Genomic DNA, 21,528 nt, shown 5'->3' on the forward strand with positions numbered 1-21,528 from the left:
AGGGGCACAGGCGGTTCCGGAAGCCGCCAGGAGGTTCTGCCGGGAGAGAAGGGAGGGGAGAGGCCAAGTCCCGGGCCGCTAGGGAGGGGCGCTGCCCCAGGGCCGAGGGTGGAGCTTTCCCAGTGGGCCGGGAAAAGGCTGGGCCCGGCCTACATGTGAGGGCAGGGGAGAGGCAGGCAGACTCTTTCCTGCGGTGTCCGGGTGCTGGACGCGGCTGGACCGATTCCCGGGATCCCCTACGTGACTCAGCCGCGGGTCACTGGATGCCCCAGATTCCCGGGACCCTGTCCCCGACTTGGGATCCTGCAAGTCGGACCTCGGATCTCGCCCTGGGCTCCAGATTCCCGGAACAGGACCTCTGGCCGAGTGGATTTCCAGATCTCGAACCAGATTGCTGAGCTCCCTGGGTCCGTAGCCGCTGGCTCCTGTCCCGGCCCGGGTGCCCAGAGCCGGCCGCCCGACGCCCGAGCGCCCTAGCACGGCAGGGCGGTGCGTGCGGTCCGGAGCCCTGGAGCGCGCCGGCAGCTGCTGGCAGGACCCGCTGGCCGAGGCGCTGAGCCGAGGCCGGCCCCCCGCCGCGTCCCCGGGCCGGGGCTGCGCGCGAAGCCGGCCGCTCCGCGTGGTCTACGTGCTGACCCGGGAGCCGCAGCCCGGCGTGGAGCCCGAGGCGGGAGCCGAGGCCGAGCCGCTGCCCCTGCGCTGCTTGCGCGAGGCCTGCGCGCAGCTCCCCGGGCCGCGAGCGCGACCCGAGCTATGCAGCCTGCCCTTCGGGACGCTGGCGCTGGGCGACACCGCGGCGCTGGATTCTTTCTACAACGCGGGTGAGCGCGCGCCGGGGGCGGGGCCGGGCCGGGGCGGGGCTTGGGGGCCCGGAGGGGGCCGAACGGGGCGGGGCTCGGCGATCGGGGAGACCCCGGGATGGGTGTAGGGTCTGGGGGACACAAGGTGACTAGGCTGAGGGATTCGAGGCAGAGTCACCATAAGAGTGGAATTTCGGGGGGATCCCTGGGTGGCTCAGCGGTTTAGCGCCTGCCTTTGGTCCAGGGTGTGATCCTGGAGTCCCGGGATCGAGTCCCGCGTCGGGCTCCCTGCATGGAGCCTGCTTCTCCCTCCTCCTGTGTCTCTGCCTCTCTCTCTCTCTCTCTCTCTATCATAAATAAATCTTAAAAAAAAAAAAAAAAAAAGAAACATAAAAAAAAAAAAGAGTGGAATTTGGGATCTGGGGCGCAGCCGGGCTTGGGCTGGGACTTACTGGCTGCGGGCCCGGAGCCCCCGGGGTCCAGGGTTGGGGCTAAAGCACTCTGGGGTTGGCCCGGTGCCTGGGGAGCGGGTGGGGAGTTCGGCGAGGCTGGGAGCGGGGCGGAGCGTGGGACCTCAAGAGGGGGGCTGAAGGCGATCTCGCGTGGAGCTCGTGAGAGCGGATCCTGGGAGGTGGAACTTGGACTAGGGGCAGGGGCCGTGCTTGGGGGCTGGAGTTCAGGGCCGGTAGCTACTTCCGAGGATCGGGCTAGAGAGGGGGAAAGAGACACGAAGGGGCCCACAGGTGCGGGATTCTAGGCGGGGGCGCTTGGGTTCTGAGGTCCCAGAAGTGGCGAGGTGGTGGGCGGGGTCGCCAGGGGGCGGGGCTAGAAAGGTGGCCGTTCCCGCGCGCGTCACCCCTCCCTTCCGCCACCCCGACGCCTCGCCCTTGACACTTATTTGTTCCTCCAAGAGTCTGGCAACCTACCTTGCCTGATGGCCCTAAAATCTCAGCCTAACGTCGAGGACGCAAAGACACACAGGGCCTTAGACTCGCAAATCGCACGTGTGTTGACTCACACAGGCCCTCGCAGACACTGTCACACACAGAAATAGAAACAGCCCCCCCCCCCGGCCCCCACAGGCGCAGCACTGTCTACACACTGCTGGTGCCGGCCCCCCTTTCAAGAGACTGCGCTGAGTTCGCAGGGTAGGGGACGTCTGTGTCTGGGCAACACCTGCCTCTCACCTGGTCTAGAACAGTCTGGTGGCTGGTGCCCGCCTCCTCTTCTTGGTGCTGAGTGCCCACAGGTTCTGGAACAGTGGGATGAGGGTCCCAGCCCACTGAGCCCAATCCTCTCCCACAACACCACAGATATCATCAGTTCTGTATGAGAGCCAGAGGGATCTAGAAAGGGGAAACTGAGACCAGAGCAAAACTGGACCCTGCTGGAGTCACGTGGGAAGGCCACCTGAGCCAGGAGGGGTCCCCAGACTCCTCCCCCACCAGCTAGGCTGCGGGGCTCAGGGCGTGCCCCTGTGTGCCCACAGACGTGGTAGTACTGGAGGTGAGCAGCTCCCTGGCGCAGCCCTCCCTCTTCTACCACCTTGGTGTGCGTGAGAGCTTCAGCATGACCAACAACGTGCTCCTCTGCTCCCAGGCTGACCTCCCTGACCTGCAGGCCCTTCGGGTAGGTGGCCAGGTGGCTGGTGGGGGGCAGGCTGGGTTGGGGCCTATCTACGATACCAATCTGACTGTCCCCCTGCAGGAAGACGTTTTCCAGAAGAATTCGGTGAGCAGAATCCACCCTTTACTCCAATTTACCCTTTGACCTCCACTCTCCACTACCATTCCTGGCCTCCTCAGTCACCTCTGACCTCTCTGATTCTCTTGACATCCGGGTGGCCTCTGTTCCCTATTGCCAGCCTTGGTGAAGTATGCCCCTTCTCAGCTGTTCTAATCCCTGCCTGGTGCTGACCTCTGACCCGCACTGACTCCTGCCTCCCTCCCACCAGGACTGTGTTGGCAGCTACACACTGATCCCCTATGTGGTGACAGCCAGTGGCCGGGTGCTGTGCGGTGATGCGGGCCTCCTGAGAGGCCTGGCTGATGGGCTAGTCCAGGCAGGGGTGGGCAGCGAGGCCCTGCTAACGCCCCTGGTGGGCCGGCTCGCCCGCCTGCTGGAGACCACGCCCACGGACTCTTGGTAATGGGGTGCAGGGAGGGTGCACCGGGACAAGGCTGGTGAGGGCACAGCAGGCTGGGGCTGAGGGACAGGCCCCATCACGCTCTCCCCCTCCCTCCTCTGCTGGGGGCCTTAGTGGCTACTTCCGGGAGACCATTCGGCAGGACATCCGGCGGGCCCGGGAGCGGTTCTCCGGGCAGCAGCTGCGGCAGGAGCTGGCTCGCCTGCAGCGGAGGCTGGACAGCGTGGAGCTGCTGAGCCCCGACATCATCATGAACCTGCTGCTCTCCTACCGCGACGTGCAGGTGTGTGGTGCTCACAGGCAGGCAGGGCAGCGGCATTCGGTGTCAGGAAAACCCGAGTCCATCCCCTGGCTGTCTGATGTCTCTGAGCCTCGGTTTCCATAGTAGAGAATGATCATGTCACTGTCTCCCGGGGCAGTAGGGAAGGTGGGGCACACAGCAGGTTCTGTGTAAGGTGTGGTGTCTACACTACTTCCCGGGCCTCAGGTATGGTGGGTGGGTAGATGGAGTGTCAGGGATGGGAGGGGATCTCAACTCAAGGTCTTCCTCTGGGTCCGGGGGCGATGGGACCCACCAGAGGCCACCGTGCCAGTGTGCGCCGTTCCCTCCCGCAGGACTACTCAGCCATCATTGAGCTGGTGGAGACACTGCAGGCCTTGCCCACCTGTGACGTGGCCGAGCAGCACAACATCTGCTTCCACTACACGTTTGCCCTCAACCGGTGAGTGACAGAGCACGGTTCAGGTCATAGCCCCCTTGGGGACGTGGGTCTTGCTATGTGAGGCCATTGCAGTCTGAGATCAGGGCTATTCAGGGAATTGACTGACCAGGGTCACACTGATGTCAGATGGTCCCTGTTGTTCTATTACTGCTGCCTGGGGTGTGGTGGGATGGTGCCGCTGTCCTTGGAGTGGTCACAGCTTCCACAGTCACTGTCCCTCAGAGTGAGAGCTGCTAGGAATCACCTCTATCTGGGATTATTACTTCTAGAAAGGTCAATGCTGACCAGAGTCACAGTTATTCTGGGCTCATTATGGTCAGGCCTTTGGAAGGGTCCCTGCTGTTCAGGGTCTTGGGGTTCCTGGATAGAGTGGGGGCGGGGCCATCCGTAAGTTCCCAGCCTATCTCCCCCTTTCCCTAGGAGGAACAGGCCTGGGGACCGGGAGAAGGCACTGGCTGTGCTGCTGCCACTGGTGCAGGGGGAGGGCTCTGTGGCCCCTGACCTATACTGCATGTGTGGCCGCGTCTACAAGGACATGTTCTTTAGCTCTGGCTTCCAGGATGCTGGGCATCGGGAGCAGGCGTATCACTGGTAAGGGGCAGCAGCGAGTGGGCAGTGGGCTGAAGGACGGGGCTGTGGGCATCAGTCTGGCCCTGAGTCTCTGCCCCCTACCCCAGGTATCGCAAGGCTTTTGATGTAGAGCCCAGCCTCCACTCGGGGATCAACGCAGCTGTGCTGCTCATTGCTGCTGGGCAGCGCTTTGAGGACTCTGAGGAGCTCCGGCTAATAGGTGAGTCCCTGTCCTGCACCCCTCCTCCCACCAGCAGGCCTCAGAGGGGCCAGGACAGAGCTCAGGCAGAGAGGACACTGGGCTGGAGCTGGGACTGGCCTTGTCCCCCTTTGGGTCCAAAGGACATCTATTCTTCCTGAACCCCCATCTGGACCCTCATACCCGTCCTGGGTCCTCATGAGCCCTTGAGGCCACAGTGTTCCTGAGCCCACACCTGCACTCCCTACACATTGAATTCAACATACACTTGTTCCCCAAACCTTCCTTGTGCCTGAGCTCCTACTCCCACCTGAGAGTCATACCTAAGTTTTCACCTATTCCTGTCTTTTATTTTTTTAAAGATTTATTTATTTATTTTAGAGAGAGAGGGAGGGAGAGTAGGGAACAGGGCAGAAGGAGAGAGAGAAAGAGAATCTCCAGCAGACTCCGCATGGAGCCTGAAGCCTGATGTGGGGCTTGATCTCATGACCCTGAGATCATGATCTGAGATGGTCACTTAGCTGATTGAGCCACCCAGGCACCCCTCACCTGTTTCTATGGTTCTGCCCACTTGGATGTTGTGGCCCACACTTATGCTTTGCTCAAACCTGCAACCACACTCCCTAGGGCCCATACCCCTCTCTCCCAGGCATGAAGCTGGGCTGCCTGCTGGCCCGAAAAGGCTGTGTGGAGAAGATGCAGTATTACTGGGACGTAGGCTTCTACCTGGGAGCTCAGATCCTCGCCAATGACCTCGCCCAGGTGGTGCTGGCTGCAGAGCAGCTGTACAAGCTCAATGCTCCCATATGGTAGGTGGGCCCCTCTCTAGTCTCGGCCTGGCCCAGGCTGCGTGTCCACTGGCATTCTAGCCAATGACCTGGCCTCTTCCAGACCACTGCTTGGTGCACCCAGCGCCCATGTTCAGGCTACATCCAGGCCAGTCTGCTCCCCCTGGCAGTGCTAACTGGGGCTGGGGCTGAGTTGAGCACAGGGTACCTGTGCCTGCAGGTACCTGGTGTCCATGATGGAAACCTTCCTGCTGTACCAGCACTTCAGACCAATGCTAGAGCTTCCGGAAGGACCCCCACACCGTGCCCACTTTTGGCTCCACTTCTTGCTGCAGTCCTGTCAGCCATTCAAGACAGCCTGTCCCCAGGGGGACCAGTGCTTGGTGAGGCTGCCCAGTGGGGGTGTGGGGCCTAGGAGAGGAGCGGGCCCCTTCTCACCCGCCCCCTTCCTCGTCATCTGCAGGTGCTGGTCCTGGAGATGAACAAGGTGCTGCTGCCTGGGAGGCTTGAGATTCAGGGTACTGATCCCGTTAGTGCGGTGACCCTGAGTCTGCTGGAGCCAGAAACCCAGGTGAAGTCGCTGAGGCCCCCCACTCACCGCTGTGCACCCCTTCTCTGGAACCTTTCTCCCATCCCCAAACCCAGTCCCCCGACTCTCCCCTCAGACCCACCTTCTTCTCCCAGGACGTTCCCTCCAGCTGGACCTTCCCCGTGGCCTCCATCTGCGGGGTCAGGTACGAGGGGAGACCTGGGGCGTCGGGGTGCAGTGTGGCGTGGGGGTGCTACCGGCCGGAGGGCACTCACTGTGGCTCCTCATCCCTTCCCAGTTCCTCCAAGCGGGACGAGCGCTGCTGCTTCCTCTACGCGCTTCCCCCGGCTCAGGACGTCCAGCTGTGCTTCCCCAGCGTTGGGCACTGCCGGTGGTGCGCGGCTTCTCGGCTTCTGGGGTGCCGGGGTGCGGGGTGGGGGGTGGTAGTGATGGTGAGGGGGAAACCAAGGGCCGTGTTCCCTGGGTGCTCCTGGCCTGGGAGGGGAGAGATCCCACCCAAGGTGCCCCTCCCGCCCGCCTGACCTCCACCCACAGGTTCTGCGGCCTGATCCAAGCCTTGGTGACGAATCCGGATTCCTCGGCGCCCTCGGAGGAGGCGGAGGGCGTGAGGGAGGTGCTGGAGGTGAGGAAGGGGCCTGGGAGCGCGAGGAGGGGCAAGGCCAACGGGCTGAACCCTGTCTCCACCACCCCCTGCAGTTTGATTATGAGTACACGGAGACGGGCGAGCGGCTGGTGCTGGGCAAGGGCACGTACGGGGTGGTGTACGCGGGCCGCGAGCGGCACACGCGGGTGCGCATCGCCATTAAGGAGATCCCCGAGCGTGACAGCAGGTGCGGAGCGCGGGCGCGGGCGGGGCCACGAGGCCAGGGGGTCGGGCTCACGCGGCAGAGGGGCCCAGGCGCGGGGAGGGGGCGCAGAATAGCAGGGAACCCCCGCGGCCCCAGGGTCTGGAGGGGCGGTGGGCTGGGTGATCAGGTGGAGGTCAGAGAGGGCTTGGGGCTGGGCCGGGTCCTGGGGGCGTGGCCTGCCTCTTGCTGGACTTGGGTGGGCGCCTCTGTCCCAAAGCGGCCTATTCCTCTCCCTTCCTGCCCCAGGTTCTCGCAGCCCCTGCACGAAGAGATTGCTCTGCACAAACGCCTTCGCCACAAGAACATCGTGCGCTACCTGGGCTCGACCAGCCAGGGTGGCTACCTCAAGATCTTCATGGAGGAAGTGCCCGGAGGTACATGCCCTGTGTGGGATGGCAGTGGAACTGGAAGTGTGGGGCATGGAGATGGAGCCACGTAGGGGTGGAGAACCCTAGGGGACAATGAATCCTAGCATGTGGGGGTGGTGTAGCCCATAATTAGCTGACACAGTGCAGCTGGGCGGTGATGGGGTCTGGGGGGTGGCATGGGTGTGCCTGGCCTTGAGCAGAGAGCTGAGGGCTGGACTAAGTGGGTGCCAGTGCTGATGTTGGACTGTCTGCCTAGGCAGCCTGTCCTCCTTGCTGCGCTCCGTGTGGGGACCCCTGCAGGACAACGAGAGCACCATCAGTTTCTACACCCGCCAGATCCTGCAGGGACTCAGCTACCTGCACGACAACCGCATAGTGCATCGAGACATCAAGGCGAGTCCTGTAGCTGCCCACCCTGGCTTGCTGCAGGAGGGGGGAGAGGAGGACATTTGGCTCTAGACAGAGGCCAGCAGTTTATATTAAGAAGGCAGACCCCTTTGCAAAGGGTGGGGAATTCAGCAAGGAGACTTCCGAGGGAAGGAGAGAACTTCAGACCTGAACCCAAACCAGGTGCCAGCTCCCAAGGGGTCATAAGTGGGATGGCAGAGGGAGGAGGTCGATAGAGGCAGAGTCAGGCTGTGATTATAGGAGATGGGATCCCAGGAGAGGATCCAGTTCCGCCACCAGGAGCCCAGCCTGATGTCCACTGTGTCTGCTCTACTCAGGGGGACAATGTACTGATCAACACCTTCAGTGGGCTGCTCAAGATTTCTGACTTTGGCACCTCCAAGAGGCTGGCAGGCATCACACCCTGCACTGAGACCTTCACAGGTAGTGGAGTGTGGGGTGGTGAATGGGGATGCTGCGCTGGGACAGAAGGACCCTTAGGGCCTTCCAGGGAATGGTGCTTCTCCTGGCCATGGAATTAGAACCCTAATGGGGCACAGAACCAAGGGCTGGGCTGATTGAGCCGGGCTGAGGTGACAGGATCTAGAACTGGAGCTTGAGTAGCTGCTGGTGGTGAATTTAGTAACTGAAATGGAGCCCAGAAGAGTCGATATGGGCAAAAGTGTGTGATGGGATTCAGAGTGGGTGATGCTGTCCAGGATGTATGATGGCACCTACTGTGGGTGAAGGAGTCGGAATGTGATGGAACCTAAGATGAGGGAGGAAAACTCAGGATAGTTGTCACCTACCAGCAGGGTAGGTGACAGGAATTGTTTGGATGACAGACTTCAGGGTTGGTGCAGGTGGCTAGAAGATGAGAGTGACCCCCCCCCCCCGCATCATTTAGAGCCTAGGTGAGCATTACTGCTACTGCTCCTGCCCTAGGGACCCTACAGTATATGGCACCAGAAATCATTGACCAGGGCCCACGAGGGTATGGGAAGGCAGCTGACATCTGGTCACTGGGCTGCACTGTCATCGAGATGGCCACAGGTCGCCCACCCTTCCATGAGCTAGGGAGCCCACAGGCTGCCATGTTTCAGGTGAGACTTCTCACAGCCTGGCTCATGAGGTGGGATGGGGACAGACGGAGCCCCGAACTCCTCTGACCTTGACCTTTGTTCTCCCTGACCCTTCCCAGGTGGGCATGTACAAGGTGCATCCGCCAATGCCCCCTTCTCTGTCAGCGGAGGCACAAGCCTTTCTTCTCCGAACTTTTGAGCCAGACCCCCGTCTCCGAGCCAGTGCTCAAGCATTGCTGGGGGACCCCTTCCTGCAGCCCGGGAAGAGGAGCCGCAGCCCTGGCTCCCCCCGCCATGCACTGCGGCCCTCAGGTACTCTGCGGGTGGAGGGTGTGGGCCCACTGGGGCGAGGGCAGAGGAGCTGTGGAGGGGAGAGGGCTGACGGCGGGGGGGGGGGGGGGGGGGGGCAGGCTGACAGCCTCATCTCTCCCTCAGATGCCCCTTCAGCCAGCCCCACTCCTTCAGCTGACCTGACCACCCAGTCCCAGACATTCCCACGCCCTCAGGCACCCTTTCAGCACCCATCCAGTCCCCCGAAGCGCTGCCTCAGTTATGGAGACACCAGCCAGCTCCGGTGAGAGCCCAGGGTCTTAGAGTGGCCTTGCCTCATCTGGGTTTGCCCTGTACTCCCTCCAAAAGAAGCCCCCTCCCCTTGGGGGCCTGGGCACCTCCCACCACATTCAAGGATGGCATTTGGTGCCTCCCTTCCAGATGCTCCAACCTGTATTTATGGTGCCTCTGTGAGGTTGGCATAAAAGTAAAAGGCAGAGCCAGGATTCGAACCCCCGGGTGGAGGTGGCTGGATGGTGTTGCTACCCACCCTCCATCCGCAGCTCCCTGTTGCACTAGGGTGCCCGAGGAACCAGGAGCCGAGGAGCCCACGTCCCCTGAGGAGAGTTCTGGGCTGAGCCTGCTGCATCAAGAGAGCAAGCGCCGGGCCATGCTGGCGGCTGTACTGGAGCAGGAGCTGCCCACGCTGGCGGACAGTCTGTGCCTGAAGCAGGAACAGGTGGGCGGGCCGGCCCCAGCGCTCCCGGGGGTGGCTCCCCCTCACCTCCACCCCCACAGCACCTCTGCCGACTCAGGGGGACGCCCGCTGACGACCCTCTGCCTTCTCAGGGTCCCGGGCCTGGCAGGAATCATGTGGAACAGCTCCTGCGCTGCCTGGGGGCGCACATCCACACTCCCAACCGCCGCCAGCTGGCCCAGGAGCTTCGGGCGCTGCAGGCGCAGCTGCGGGCCCAAGGCCTCGGGCCTGCGCTTCTGCACGGACCGCTCTTCGCCTTCCCGGATGCGGTGAGGGTGCTTGCTCGCGGCTCAGGCTGCCCAATAAGAGGTAGTGAGCTCCCTGTGCCTGGGAATGTGCAAGGACTTGATGTTGCAAGGTTGCAGGTCTTCCCCCTGAAGATGGAGCCATCAGGAAAGGGACATCTGCCCAATCCTAGTTTCTCAGCACCTCTCTCTGCCCCCAGCCCGCCTACAGGACTTGCCTCTGGCGCAAGACTTTCTAGGCCTTTCTAGTGAATGTCCCACTTCTGAGACTCGCCGCGCCCTTTCTGGCTCTGCAGGTGAAGCAGATCCTCCGCAGGCGCCACATCCGCCCACACTGGATGTTCGTGCTGGACTCGCTGCTCAGCCGAGCCGTCCGGGTAGCCCTGGCTGTGTTGGGCCCAGGTAAACCTGGCCAGGAGCTATCCCGCCCCGCCCGAGGGGGGGGGGGGCGTGACGGGCACCGATGGGGCAGGTAGCGGGCGTGGCCAGCGGGGGTTAGGCTCTGGCCGGCTGGAAGGAACCCTGGGGTAGCCACAGCCTTGCGCCCTCCGCCGGCCGTTTGGGGGTCCCAAATGGGCGTTTCTCTCCCTGCCCGAGCTCACCCCAGTCACTTGGATTGGCAGAAGTGGAGACGGAGGCCATCCCACCGAGGTCAGAGGAGTCGAGTAAAGAGGAGGAACCCCAGTCCAAGCGGCAGGAGACCTTGGTCCAGCTCAGCCAGCTCCCCGAGGAAGCAGAGAAGGCACCCCCGCCCCGGATGGTGCAGCTGGGCCTCTTGCGAGCCGAGACTGACAGGTGAAGCCCCTGGGACTTGCCCATGGCCTCTGGGCCAGCTTCCCTCTCACTGGCTACTCCATTCTTTCTACTCACTCGGCCTCTGCACTCCCTCAGGCTTCGGGATGTCCTGGCTGAAAAAGAACGGGAGTGCCAGGCCCTGGTGCAACAAGCTCTACAGCGGGTGAATGGGGAGGCCCGGATCTGCGCCCTGGCCTCCGAGCCCCCAGGTGAGCGGCACCTGGCTGGAGAACACTAATAGCAAGTGTGAGGGTGCCTCTGCCAGGAAGTACCCCTGGACTTACCACCTGACTTCTCCTCGACAGCTGTTCCCACCTGGGACCAGGGCCTGGTAGAGTGGCTACAGGAACTGAACGTGGATCCAGGCACCATCCAGATGGTGAGGGGGAGAGGGCTGGCCACTCTTGACCCCCACTGACCAAAGACTCCATCTCTGTCCATCTTTCAGCTCTTCTCACTCTTTTCCTCATGTAGAGAATCTCAGTACCGGAAGAGCACTTAGTCTACTCCCCATTGTACAGATGAGAAGGGGGGCTCAGGAAGGGGTGTTATCTGCCCTGGCATATTGGTAGCAGAACAGAGCTAGTGCCTGGGTCTCTGGACACATCTTCCTCTGATTTTCTTTTCTACTGTTTCTACATCCGGGTCTTTGACCACAACCAGCTGCTGAACCACAGCTTCACCCTCCGTACCCTACTGACCTGTGCCACTCGAGATGACCTCATCTACACCCGCATCAGGTATGTCCTCAGCCCTTCAGGGATGACTCATGTATATGGCTTCGTGCTGGCCAGATCCTGACCCCCAGCTGCATGCCTGCCTAGGTTCCTCCCTGGAAACCAGTATCCTCTGGGGACAGAGGGGGCATCAGGCAGAGAGTGGGGTAACAGAGAGCCCAGGGCCTTATTCTGGCTGAACCACATGGAGCCTGCTGTCCCCAGGGGAGGGATGGTATGCCGCATCTGGAGAGCCATCCTGGCACAGCGAGCAGGATCCACACCAGTTACCCCTGGCCGACAGGAGGCCGAATGAGAGCTGAGACAAGAGGCTAGACCCAAGGACAGATGAATGAAGACACAAGCAGCTTCTGATACACCTTCCCCAGGACTCAGGGGCCAACTGGAGGAGGCCAGGTTGGGGGTAGCGGGCAGGGTAGGGCCCAGGCCTAGCCCCATGGGGGGAGTCAACCATAGAGATGCCCCAAGCATATCAAGTACCACCAGGCAAAGACTATTAAACAGAACACCTTTGTACACTTGGGCCTTGGCAACTTCTGAGGTGGGGGGGGGGGGGGGGAGTTCCTGGCACCAGCTCCCTGAGGTCTGTCTGTCTGAGTTTAAAGTTCCTTCACCTGTCCTCCTTCACTAACCTTACCCTTTCCTGCCATCACTCTTGCTGCCCAAAAACAGACATCAGCCCCTGGCTGCCCTTTGAATAGACTTTATTGGGTTTAGCCAAGGGCAGGCCCTGAGATGGGGGGGTCTGGAGAGGAGTCTGGTGGGGCTTGCAGAGCAGCTATGTCCTGGGGACCAGGTTGGTTCTGAGGGGCAGAAGGCCATCCACCCACTCGCACGGTCGTTCCAGGAGCGTCTGCCACAGCTGCCTCTCCTCTGATGTGGAATCCATCCAGGGCACCTGGAGCCCATAGCTGCTGCCTGGATATGTGCCGACAGGGGTGAAGGGCATGGTTGCATTGGACATTCTAGGTCCCAAGGAACACCTGCCTGGTCCCAGATTCTGAACTGCAGGCAGTTCTCAGTGGACACCAGTGCTCAGCAAAGGGCAGAGAAATGCCCAGGGCCACACACTGAGCCCCTGTCTCTTGGTGTCAGGTCTTCCCAGGGCCCAGCCCTACTCACCGGTGCCCAGGCTGAGGCGTGTGCCCCCCAGCTGGCGGCTGGCCAGGGCCCCCTGGTCCCAGAGGGACAACTCGGCACAGGCCTGGCGCAGGTCAGCAGGCCCGAAGCCATCGTAAACCATGGTGTGGTTGAACACAGGGCTGAGGCTGCGCCGTACCACCCTTGTCCTTTGGCGGCTGGCCCGGCTGTCATCAGGCAGCACTGAACTGTGCGGAAGGGAGCAGTCAGGTGGCTATCCCCTCCCACTCCCCAGGACCAGCCAGTCACCAGATCTTCCCCATTCTCCCTCACAATGTCCGTGTCCTCTGGCTCCTGCCTGGGACCCAGCCTCAGACCTTCACTACTTGTGGACCTTTGGGCCAGCCCCCTCTCAGGCCTCTTGTCTTTAAAAGTGACAGCGGTTATTCACAGGACCCCACAGAATACAGAAATACAGTTCTGCTACTTCCCTGCACAATTCCCTTCATTGGCTCCCTGTTGCCCCCAAAAGTAGTTTTCAAACTTTTTAAAGCCTCCCAACCCTTTCTGCAAGACAAAATATTGCTCAGAAGTAAAAGCACGTCTGTGGTGGAATCAGGGCTAGGAACTTAGAACCTGATCCACCTAACTCTTAGCATTTCACTCTCTAAGCGTGGGGTAGCACCTGGAGGCACCCCTAGAGGTCCCCCAGAGCTTACTTTGAAAACTACTGAACTTTAAGTTCAGGGCCAAGCCCCAAGGCCTGGCCTTCCAGGTCTTTTCATGGAAAAGTCCCTGTGACCTCCCAGGTCCCAGCCTCAGTTCTCCGAGTCCTATGGGTGTCAGTCACTCTGAAATGCAATGCCTCAAGGATGTGTTTGACTTTCCTGACTCCAGGCTTTTGCTCAAGTTGTCCCGTTCACCCCTATACAGTGGTCAAAGATCAGACTGTGGTGGGGGAGCAGGGTATCACCGGTGGTTGATTAGGAGGGGTTTGTCAGAGGTGGGGAGCTCCAGAGCACATGGGGGGCGGGTGGAGGAAGGGAAGTGGGGAGGTCTCCATGCCCCTCACCACTGTACGTAGGTATCCAGGGTTCCTGAGCGCAGAGGCACGAGGTCCTGAGCTTCCTTCACCCAGAAATGCAGCTCCCCACTGGGGGGCAGTCCCGGGCCTGCGGAGAGGCTCAGCTCAGGCCAGGCTGCCCCACGCTGCCCCCGCCACCGTAGCAGGACCGGAGGCCCCCTCCTCCCAGGGTCCGTCCGTGTGGCCCCTCTCGGGCGGTCACTCACCCTCGGAGCTGGCGGGGACGTACTTGAGGGACAGGGAGAGCAGCCCGCGGCTGGGGAGGTCGTCGGGAGAGGGCGGGGCCTGCGAGAGGTTTTCCGGTCAGGGGCGGGAGCCCGCCCCAGGGAAAGGGGCCTTGAAGGGGCGGGGTCTCGGGACACCGAGGGGTGGCAGTCGGGGGCGGGGGGGCGGAGGGGACCGAACAGGCCGTCCTTGGGGGAGGTGAGGCCGAGGGGGAGGTGAAGGGTCAGGCAGTGTCTGAGGGGGCTGGAGGAAAGCGCGGCGGGGTGCAGGAGACCTAGGCGGCAGGGCCTGGCTGCCTCACCCGGGACTGCAGGGGGAGCCAGGTGGGCTCAGAGTCCCAGTCCCACGTGTCGAGAGGCACTTCGACTTCGCCCAGAAAGATGTTGCGACCCAGGCTTTCGCGGTGCCACACGGACAGGCTCAGCACGCGGCCCCGGAGCTCGGCCTGCGGGATGCAGTACTGGGGACAGGGGGTGCGCTGTAAGGGGCCGTCGCGCCTGGCCCCCGCTTCAGCGCTCCGCAGTGTGGACGGGGGCTTGTCCTACAGCGCGCCCTGCACGAGGGAATCCAGGGGAGCCCCGAGGGGCCTTAGTGGGGGTCTAGACTAGCGCCATGCCCACCCCTAGACGGACCCACCGGAGAACGCGTGGACGGAGGGCCTCCCTGCCGTTCCTCCCGCAGAACGGAGGATCGGAGCGACGGGGAACGACCATACTATGGCTGCCCCTGCCACCCGGCCCCCGGGGAAAGGGGCGTCCGGTTCATTAATGGGGGCCGCCCGGTCTCGCAGCCTCACCCGCAGGGTCTCGTTGAAGACCGGGTTCAGATTCCGTTTCTTCACTGTGGTCTTGCGCTTGCTCTGCTTATCCGGGAGGAGGTAGCTTTTGACGTAGCTGGGTGGGGCGGGGTAGGGGTGAGGAGGACCCGGGCTTAGTGGGGGCCCTCCCAGCTCCTACCCCCACCCGGGGGCCTCCCGGGCCCCAGCCCGGAGCACAGCTTCCCGAGCAGGGCTGTCCAGGAGTTAGTCACTCAACCCCCACGCCTCCCAAGGACGTTGATAGTCCCATTTTGAAGACAAGGAAACCGAGGCCAAGAAGAGCGGTGGGGCGGGGCGGTGAGAGCGGGTCGGGCACTCACGGGTCGGAGCGGCGGCGGCGCGCGGCCGCCAGGCCCTGGCACTGGATCACGTGCACGCGCAGCTCGGCGGGGCCCGGCTCGTAGCGCAGCGCGAAGTGCACGGAGCCGCGCACCTGCACCGCGCCCGCCTCGGCCTCCCCGGACAGGCTCAGCTGGCTGCCGCTCAGCTGCGGGACGGGGTGGAAGTCAGGGCTGGGGGCCCGGAGGGCGTGGGCGTGGCGGTCGGGGGGCTCCGGTCAGGGGGCGAGGGAGAGTTCAGGCCAGGGCTACGCGCGGGGATCTGCAGGGAAGGCGTCCCCCACCCGTCTCCTCTGCCCCCCCGCCCTAGCCCTCACCCCTCACCGTGGAGGAGTTGAGGCTGGACACGGAGGAGCTGCTGCTGAGCATGCGGTCGACTGAGGAGCCGGGCCCCGGAGCCTCTTCCCCGTTCTCCAGGATCTCGGGTGCCGCCTGGGTCTGGGGGGTGGGGAGTGACTGGGCGCCCTCTCTTTCCCAGCCCCTCCCCCGACGGCTCTCAGCCTGGGGCGGGGGCACTCCCCGCCCAGAATCCGCTCCGGGTCTTGGGAGCAGCCGCGGGCCACCCGCCTACCTGGGCTGGGGGTGGCGGCGGCTCCTCTCCGCGCGACCGCGGCTCCGGCTCCGGGTCCGCCTCCTCCGCCGAGACCTGCGGGTCCCCGGGGCCCGGGGCTGGGGTGGGGCATAAGCTCCTGAGCCTGGCCCTCTCCTGCCCGCCCTAAGCACATTGGGAGGGACTGGTTTGCAATCCCTGTGACCTGCAGATTCAGGTCCGGTGCTGCGGGAAACCCCTGGAGACCACACACCCACACCCACACCCACGCACGCACACACACGCGCGCACACACACGCATGGGCAGGAACCAAGGAGAGAATTGGAAGGTGAAGGAAGGGGAACACAGTTTGGGGTCACTTAGAGCCGCCTCCGATCCCTGAAACCTCTCTGTACTCCCCAACACTCACCCTCCTACTCACCTTCCTGGGCTTGGGGCTCTTCCTCCTGATCTGAAGCCTTTAGGGGGACATATGGTGAGGGAAAATCAGGTTCCTGAAAGAAGCAAAGGGTGTGTGTGTGGGGGAAACTAGTGATGAAGGGGTCAAAGGTCACAATGGGGTCAGCCACCAGAGGCTCCAGCTGGTTACCCCAGATTTATTGGGCACAGTGCTCAAGGCAGGGCTGGCAACCAGCTGCAGGACCAGTTGGGCCTGTCCTTCACACCTCCTCATGCTCAGGCGCTGCTCCGCCTGACTCCCAGGGTCCCATGGGTGGCAGACAGTACCTGAGACCTGAAACTCACCCAGCACAGTCCCCCACCACCCCTAATAGCCAGCTTCTGAGATTCCCTTAGAGGCCAGGTCCATAACCCCATTTGACAGAGGACAATGACAGTGCCCAGACCAGGGTTTCCTGAGTCCCACATCCCACTTCCACCTGAGCAGCACTGGAAGCCCACTGCTTAGCTCATTCTGTCACTCATTACTCACCTTAGCCTTGCTGAGCATCTCTTGGGGTGCCTTGTCCATGGGGAGCCTAGGAGAAGGGAGAAGTGGTTGTCAGGGGAGAGGCCCCAGGGGACTAGTAGACACCCTTCTCTCCTCTCCCTGCCAGGCTGCCTCACCTGGACTCCACCTCCTCTTCAGCATCTTTCCCAGCAGCTTCAGCCTCCCCATCGCTGCCTGGAGCCTGATCTCCTGTGCCTGGGTGAGAAGTTCTGTGAACCCTTGGTCTCAGGAAGTCTGGCCTTTGGAGCTGTTCACTCACTGCCTGGAGCTCATTGAGGGGTGGTGCCCACCCAGAGACACATTACCAGGGGCCCTCTCTTCCTGTCCGTGTACACCCAGTGCCTTGGGCTGTATGACGCCAGCCCCATCCCGGGGATCTCCTCTCACCCATGGAGCTCTTCTTTCTGCGGATAGAGGCTCGGAGAAGATCAGAGCCAAAGTGGGCATGGTGGTGCCGTTGTGAGCGTGCTTCCTGGAACCAGTCTCCTGTCAGGATCTTCAGCTGCCCAGGGTCTGCCACCGAGGCCCGGAGCTTGCTAGAGGATGAGGGAGGGCACGACTGTCACCCAACCAACATTTCTCCACCCACTCTGTGCCAGGCCCTGTACCTGGGGCCAGGGACACAAGAGCAAATCAGACTCAATGCTTACTCTGGATCAAGGAGCTCAGGTTGATGGGGAGACTGGTTCCAGAATAGACAAGTACACTATAATGAGGTGGATGCCATGATGGATATGATAAAGGCCAGCTTTGCCTGTGGGAATCCAAGAGGGCTTTCCAGAGGAGGTGACGTTTGAATTGCTTCTTGAGGGACAAATTGGAGTTCTCCAGGCAGAGAAGGAGAGTAATTATTCATTAAACGACTACTGTGGGGGCACCTGGGTGGCTCAGTCAGTTAAGTGTCTGCCTTCAGTTCAGGTCATGATCCCAGGGTCCTGGGATTGAGCCCCGCATTGGGCTCCCTGCTGTATGGGGAGCCTGACACTCCCCCTGCTTGTGTTCACACACACACACACTCTGTCAAAATAAATAAATGACTACTGTGCATAATCTCTCCTTCTAATTCTATGAGATAGTGCTCCTTAGTCCCATTTTACAGATGAGGAGAGTGGTGCTGGGGAGGTCAGCTGAGTTGCCCAAGGTTACATAGCTAAGAGGTGTCTGTCTGTCTCCAAATACTCCTGGTAAGCCCCATGTTCCTCTGCCACTGTGTTCTTCCAGGAAGAAGGAACAGTATAGAAGTGAAGGGTGTGTTCAGGGACTCTGAAGCACCTGAGTGGCTCTAGTGGATACTCTGTGTATGTCTGTCAGGGGCGGGGGTTACTGGTGGAGGATGAGATGGGGGAGGCTGGCAGGGAACTCATCAGGGAGGCTTTGTGGAGCACGCTTAGGAACTTGCCCCTGAAGCAAGGTGCTGAGGAACCATGGGCAGTTTCAACAGGGGATTATTTTTTTAAAAAATATTTTTATTTATCCATCCATGAGAGACACAGAGAGAGAGGGAGAGAGAGAGAGGCAGAGGCACAGGCAGAGGGATAAGCAGGCTCCCTGTGGGGAGCCCGCTGTGGGACTTGATCCGGGGACTCGGGGATCATGCCCTGAGCCAAAGGCAGGCACTCAATGGCTGAGCCACTCAGGCGTCCCTCAGCAGGGGATATTACGGACATATCTGGGAGCTCGGGCTGCAGTATGACCAGTGGTCAGAGAGGACAAGCCTGCGGGCAGGAAGGCTGGTAAGGGAGCTGGTGCAGCCACCTTGGGAGAGGTAGAGAGCTGCATGGGTTAAGGGCGGAGGTGACCAGTGGGCAAAAACAGGAACCACCCAGATATCTGACAGGCCACACACTGGGAGAGGGCAGGGGTGCACTTGAGTTCCCAGTGCCCGAGGCCCCGTCCTCCCCAGCTCCTCTGCCCTGCCTCACCTGACCCGGCCCTCCTCCAACTGGCGAAGGTGGGCATCTCGCTTCAGGACATCGGCAATGGCCTCCTGCTCCTCCTCCGTCAGGAAGCTGAGGTCCAACAGGCCATCAGCCTCAGGCTCTGGCTCATGCGCCATGGGGAGGCTGGGCAGGGCCCACAGCCCCTCTTGAGATGGGTGGCCCCTCTGGGGCATCAGCTGGGGCAGTGCCCCAGCAGGGCACGCGTGGTTCCCTGGGAGCAGATCAAGGGGCAAGTCAAATACAGGGCACATCCTGGAGCTGACTGCTCTTTTCTGCCCAAATACATGCCCAGGTGGTGGGCATGGTACAACTCCAGGAAGGCTGAGATCAAGGTGCCATCAGACGCACCCATGGACCTGTGCATACGCTGGCTCATGAACACATGGATACACTTGAAGATGGTTAAGGGAGCTGGTGTGTGCAGAGTCATAGATGCACACACGCTGGTACATGTAGACACATCCACCCACAGTGAGATGCACACTCGGTCACATGCACACACAGATAGCCGCATAGACAGGCACGTGCATGCCCATTCCCCCGCTCAGGACCCAATGCAGTCTTAGTGCTAGGCCCATGCCCACACCAAGAGATGTACACTCTTAAACCTGCATACAAGGCTCCACAGAATGTAGAACTTGGGGACAAAAACACAACCTGAGATATGCACGGGTCACACAGACTTCTGCATACATATCACCCCTCCACCAACTGGATCATGAGCTCCTTGAAGACAGGGACAGGGCCTCACCTCAAAGCCCATACATTGCACACAACAGATGGTTGGTAAAAGTTTGATTAACCGAATGCAGAAATACACTTATGTGCATGCACATACACACACACAGACACATAGGTGCACACACATATCTGCTCCCCCCTCCATAGCCCCCCACCCTGGGAACCTCCCAATATGGGTTCCCTCCCTCCACCCTTCACCTCCACCCTGCCCTGTCCCATTTGGCCTTCCTGTCTGAGGCAACCTCCTCCCCAGCCTACACCTCCACTTCCTCCCCCCTGAGGTAACCACTGTACCCACTCCCACTGAGGCCTCCAGCCAGGGATGTCCCTGCTGCCAGCCCTACCCTCTTGCCTGGAGCCTGGGGCCCCTCTGCTCTGGCCACATTGGTTCTCCCCCTTCCCCCAACCCAGGACCTGGCTGGGGTCCCAGGGGTGGAGGCCAAGTGCTGCAAAGCAGCTCAGGCTGCCCAGGTACCATGGTGACTCCGGAAGGAAAACATTCGCCCAGCTCTGAGGGGCATGTGGACGTGGCAAGGGGTCCATGGCAGAGTGGAGGCATGGCCCAAGCCCACCGGGCAGTCTCCTCCCCTGCTGCCCCTCCCATCCCCTCCTATGCCAGGTCCAGGGACAGGCAGGACTGAGATGGAAGAGGGATCTCTGCAGGCAAGTCCTGGCTTGTGCCCGCTGCTGCCTGAGCTGTGCCCTCCCAGCTGAGTCAGTGTCTGAGCCAGAGAGAGCGCTCTCCCTCTGCTGCCTCACCCTCACCGGGGAGCTTAGGGTTCCTGTCTAGGGGTAGAACTGTGTCTAACCCTGTGTGAATGCCGGGCTGCCCCATATTAACAACACTTCCTGAACATCTGCGTGCTCAAAGTGCTGGGTGCTGCAAATGCGCGGCTGGGGGCTCTTCTGTGGCGTGGTGCACAAGCCTGTGCTGAGGTCTCTGTGTTATGTTGTGCCCTTGTGAGAGTCTGAGTATGGCACACATGTCTGCATACCGTGGGGTCTTTGAGGCTGTTTGTTCTGTGGATGTGAATATTGTGTCACCGCATGTGTGTCAATGCATCATGTCACAATGCAATGCCGCGTGGGTGACTGTTGTCTGCGTTCAGTAACTTTCTGGGTGACAGCACTGTGTGGTTCGTGCATTGTAGATTTCTCCCTATGCTGGCTGTGTGACGGGCTGTGTGGTGGCGTGTGCTCTGGTGCCCCAGGGACCACCGGCAGGCGGAGTGTGTGTTTGCGGGTGGAGGTGGGGGACATCCTGCAGACCTGACCCTGCCCTTGCTCAGCAGGCCTGCCTGGGCTCAGCTGTGGGCATCTGAGCCGAGGGTCCCCAGCAGTAAGCCCTCCCTGAAGTTCCTTCTCCTAGAGGCGGAATTCAGTGTCCCGTCCTCCCCACTCTATTTCAACACTATAGGACAGACCCATTGGTCAGTATGTTCCAGTCCCAGACCTGCTCCCACCTCCCTGGACCCCCAAGGCCCCAAAAGGTACCCAGGATACGAGGTGGGAGCATCTGCCCCTTGGGACGCTGGCAGGGAATTGGCCTTGAGGTGTGTTACCTGTAGGGGTCCAGTATGGATCAGACACCTCCGCAGGGTGACCCACGCTCTCCTGCACTCCTGGCAGCCGAGTTTCAGGGCAGAACTTCTGGAGAAGAGCAGAGAGGGACTAAGGCTGACTCAACCAGCCACCGTGAGCAACTGCCCGGGGAGGAGGAGGAGGAGGAAACACCTTCTTAGCAGGGCCTGATGCAAAACCGGGCCTGGACTCCTGGCACCCTTGGGGTGCATGCCAGCCTTGGCTTTCAGAGAACCCAGAGCTGATCTGGTGGGTGGGAGACACCTGAGGCTTGGCCCCAGCCCTGCTGCAGACTGATTCTGTAACTCCTGGGAGCAGGGCAGGCACCAACCCCTCAGAGCCTTGGTTGCCTCATCTGTAGAATGGGTGGCCGCCCCACCCTGACTGCTGAGTTGCTGATAGGAACTTGCTTTGAAAGCAAGGTTAGAAACCTTTCTAAGAAGCAGAGTCAAGGAAGGATTGCTGACTGCAGGCAGACATCCCTGAGAAGATTTCGACCCTGAGTAGATTTCCTTCTCTGCCACTGTGTGACCTTAAGTAGGTGTCTCAACCACGGTGAGCTGCGATTTCCTCCTATGCAAACTATGGGCAGTGGTGTGAAGAGCCTATTCCAGGGGGCAAGAAATTGCCCAGCCAGCACATAGGAGGTGCCAGGTGTCCCCTCTCAGACACGGTACATTTTGGCAATTGCTGCCCCTCCCTATATCCATATGCAACTCCCAGGAAGTGCTGGCCACAGCCCAGCTGCGCTGCCCCCTAACTCTGTATCCTCCTCCCCCAACCAAATTTTATTTCCAAGTTCCCATTGCTGTGAACAGCCCCTGGCCTCCTGCTGCTTGCTGCCAGTGCCCAGACTGCCTGCCCCCTGCCCCCCATCCTCATCTGTCCCCCATCACTTTTGCTCTCCTACTGCCCAAGTGTCAGTCAGTACCGGCCCAGCCTCTTCTGGAGTCCTCCT

General features: G+C 61.2%; 2 protein-coding genes across 3 annotated transcripts; one reads left to right on the forward strand and one right to left on the reverse strand.

The window, feature by feature from the left end:
* The first annotated feature begins 134 nt into the window (after window positions 1–134).
* On the forward strand, window positions 135–11,782 carry MAP3K6 (mitogen-activated protein kinase kinase kinase 6). 2 transcript variants are annotated; one of them, XM_072750654.1, is made up of 29 exons: window positions 135–821; window positions 2,290–2,429; window positions 2,508–2,531; window positions 2,755–2,945; window positions 3,061–3,229; window positions 3,562–3,668; window positions 4,089–4,259; window positions 4,346–4,458; window positions 5,087–5,246; window positions 5,446–5,608; window positions 5,689–5,796; window positions 5,910–5,959; window positions 6,053–6,148; window positions 6,310–6,397; window positions 6,472–6,605; window positions 6,870–6,997; window positions 7,248–7,384; window positions 7,717–7,822; window positions 8,324–8,481; window positions 8,580–8,772; window positions 8,896–9,034; window positions 9,310–9,469; window positions 9,580–9,756; window positions 10,029–10,134; window positions 10,356–10,527; window positions 10,624–10,736; window positions 10,833–10,906; window positions 11,191–11,267; window positions 11,352–11,782. In XM_072750654.1, the coding sequence occupies exons 2-29, from the start codon at window positions 2,370–2,372 to the stop codon at window positions 11,557–11,559; spliced, it is 3,582 nt and encodes a 1,193-aa protein (XP_072606755.1). In that variant the 5' UTR covers window positions 135–821; window positions 2,290–2,369; the 3' UTR covers window positions 11,560–11,782. The 2 variants fall into 2 exon arrangements, with proteins under 2 accessions (XP_072606755.1, XP_072606756.1); XM_072750655.1 differs by having other exon boundaries at window positions 136–821; window positions 11,469–11,782.
* Window positions 11,783–11,951: 169 nt separating this feature from the next.
* Window positions 11,952–20,679, reverse strand: SYTL1 (synaptotagmin like 1). The gene is made up of 15 exons (XM_026014528.2): window positions 20,552–20,679; window positions 18,231–18,459; window positions 16,696–16,844; window positions 16,425–16,503; window positions 16,291–16,336; window positions 15,781–15,853; window positions 15,380–15,477; window positions 15,133–15,246; window positions 14,791–14,957; window positions 14,450–14,546; window positions 13,955–14,113; window positions 13,635–13,713; window positions 13,417–13,516; window positions 12,387–12,592; window positions 11,952–12,182 (listed from the first exon to the last, which is right to left on the reverse strand). Exons 2-15 carry the CDS (start codon window positions 18,419–18,421, stop codon window positions 12,043–12,045), a joined length of 1,698 nt encoding a protein of 565 aa, XP_025870313.2. The 5' UTR covers window positions 18,422–18,459; window positions 20,552–20,679; the 3' UTR covers window positions 11,952–12,042.
* Between the last annotated feature and the right edge of the window lie 849 nt (window positions 20,680–21,528).

Source organism: Vulpes vulpes, chromosome 2 (assembly GCF_048418805.1).
Source record: "Vulpes vulpes isolate BD-2025 chromosome 2, VulVul3, whole genome shotgun sequence".
NCBI classification, from domain to species: Eukaryota; Metazoa; Chordata; class Mammalia; order Carnivora; family Canidae; genus Vulpes; species Vulpes vulpes.

Coding starts and splice junctions, on each gene's coding strand:
- MAP3K6 (XM_072750654.1), top strand. CDS start 2,370: ATGACCAACAACGTGCTCCTCTGCTCCCAGGCTGACCTCCCTGACCTG. Junction 6,998..7,247: donor CATGGAGGAAGTGCCCGGAG/GTACATGCCCTG, acceptor CTGTCTGCCTAG/GCAGCCTGTCCTCCTTGCTG. Junction 10,737..10,832: donor CCTGGCCTCCGAGCCCCCAG/GTGAGCGGCACC, acceptor TCTCCTCGACAG/CTGTTCCCACCTGGGACCAG.
- SYTL1 (XM_026014528.2), bottom strand. CDS start 18,421: ATGCCCCAGAGGGGCCACCCATCTCAAGAGGGGCTGTGGGCCCTGCCC. Junction 15,478..15,780: donor AGAGCCCCAAGCCCAGGAAG/GTGAGTAGGAGG, acceptor GCCCCACCCCAG/CCCCGGGCCCCGGGGACCCG. Junction 14,114..14,449: donor TCTTCAACGAGACCCTGCGG/GTGAGGCTGCGA, acceptor CCCTGTCCCCAG/TACTGCATCCCGCAGGCCGA.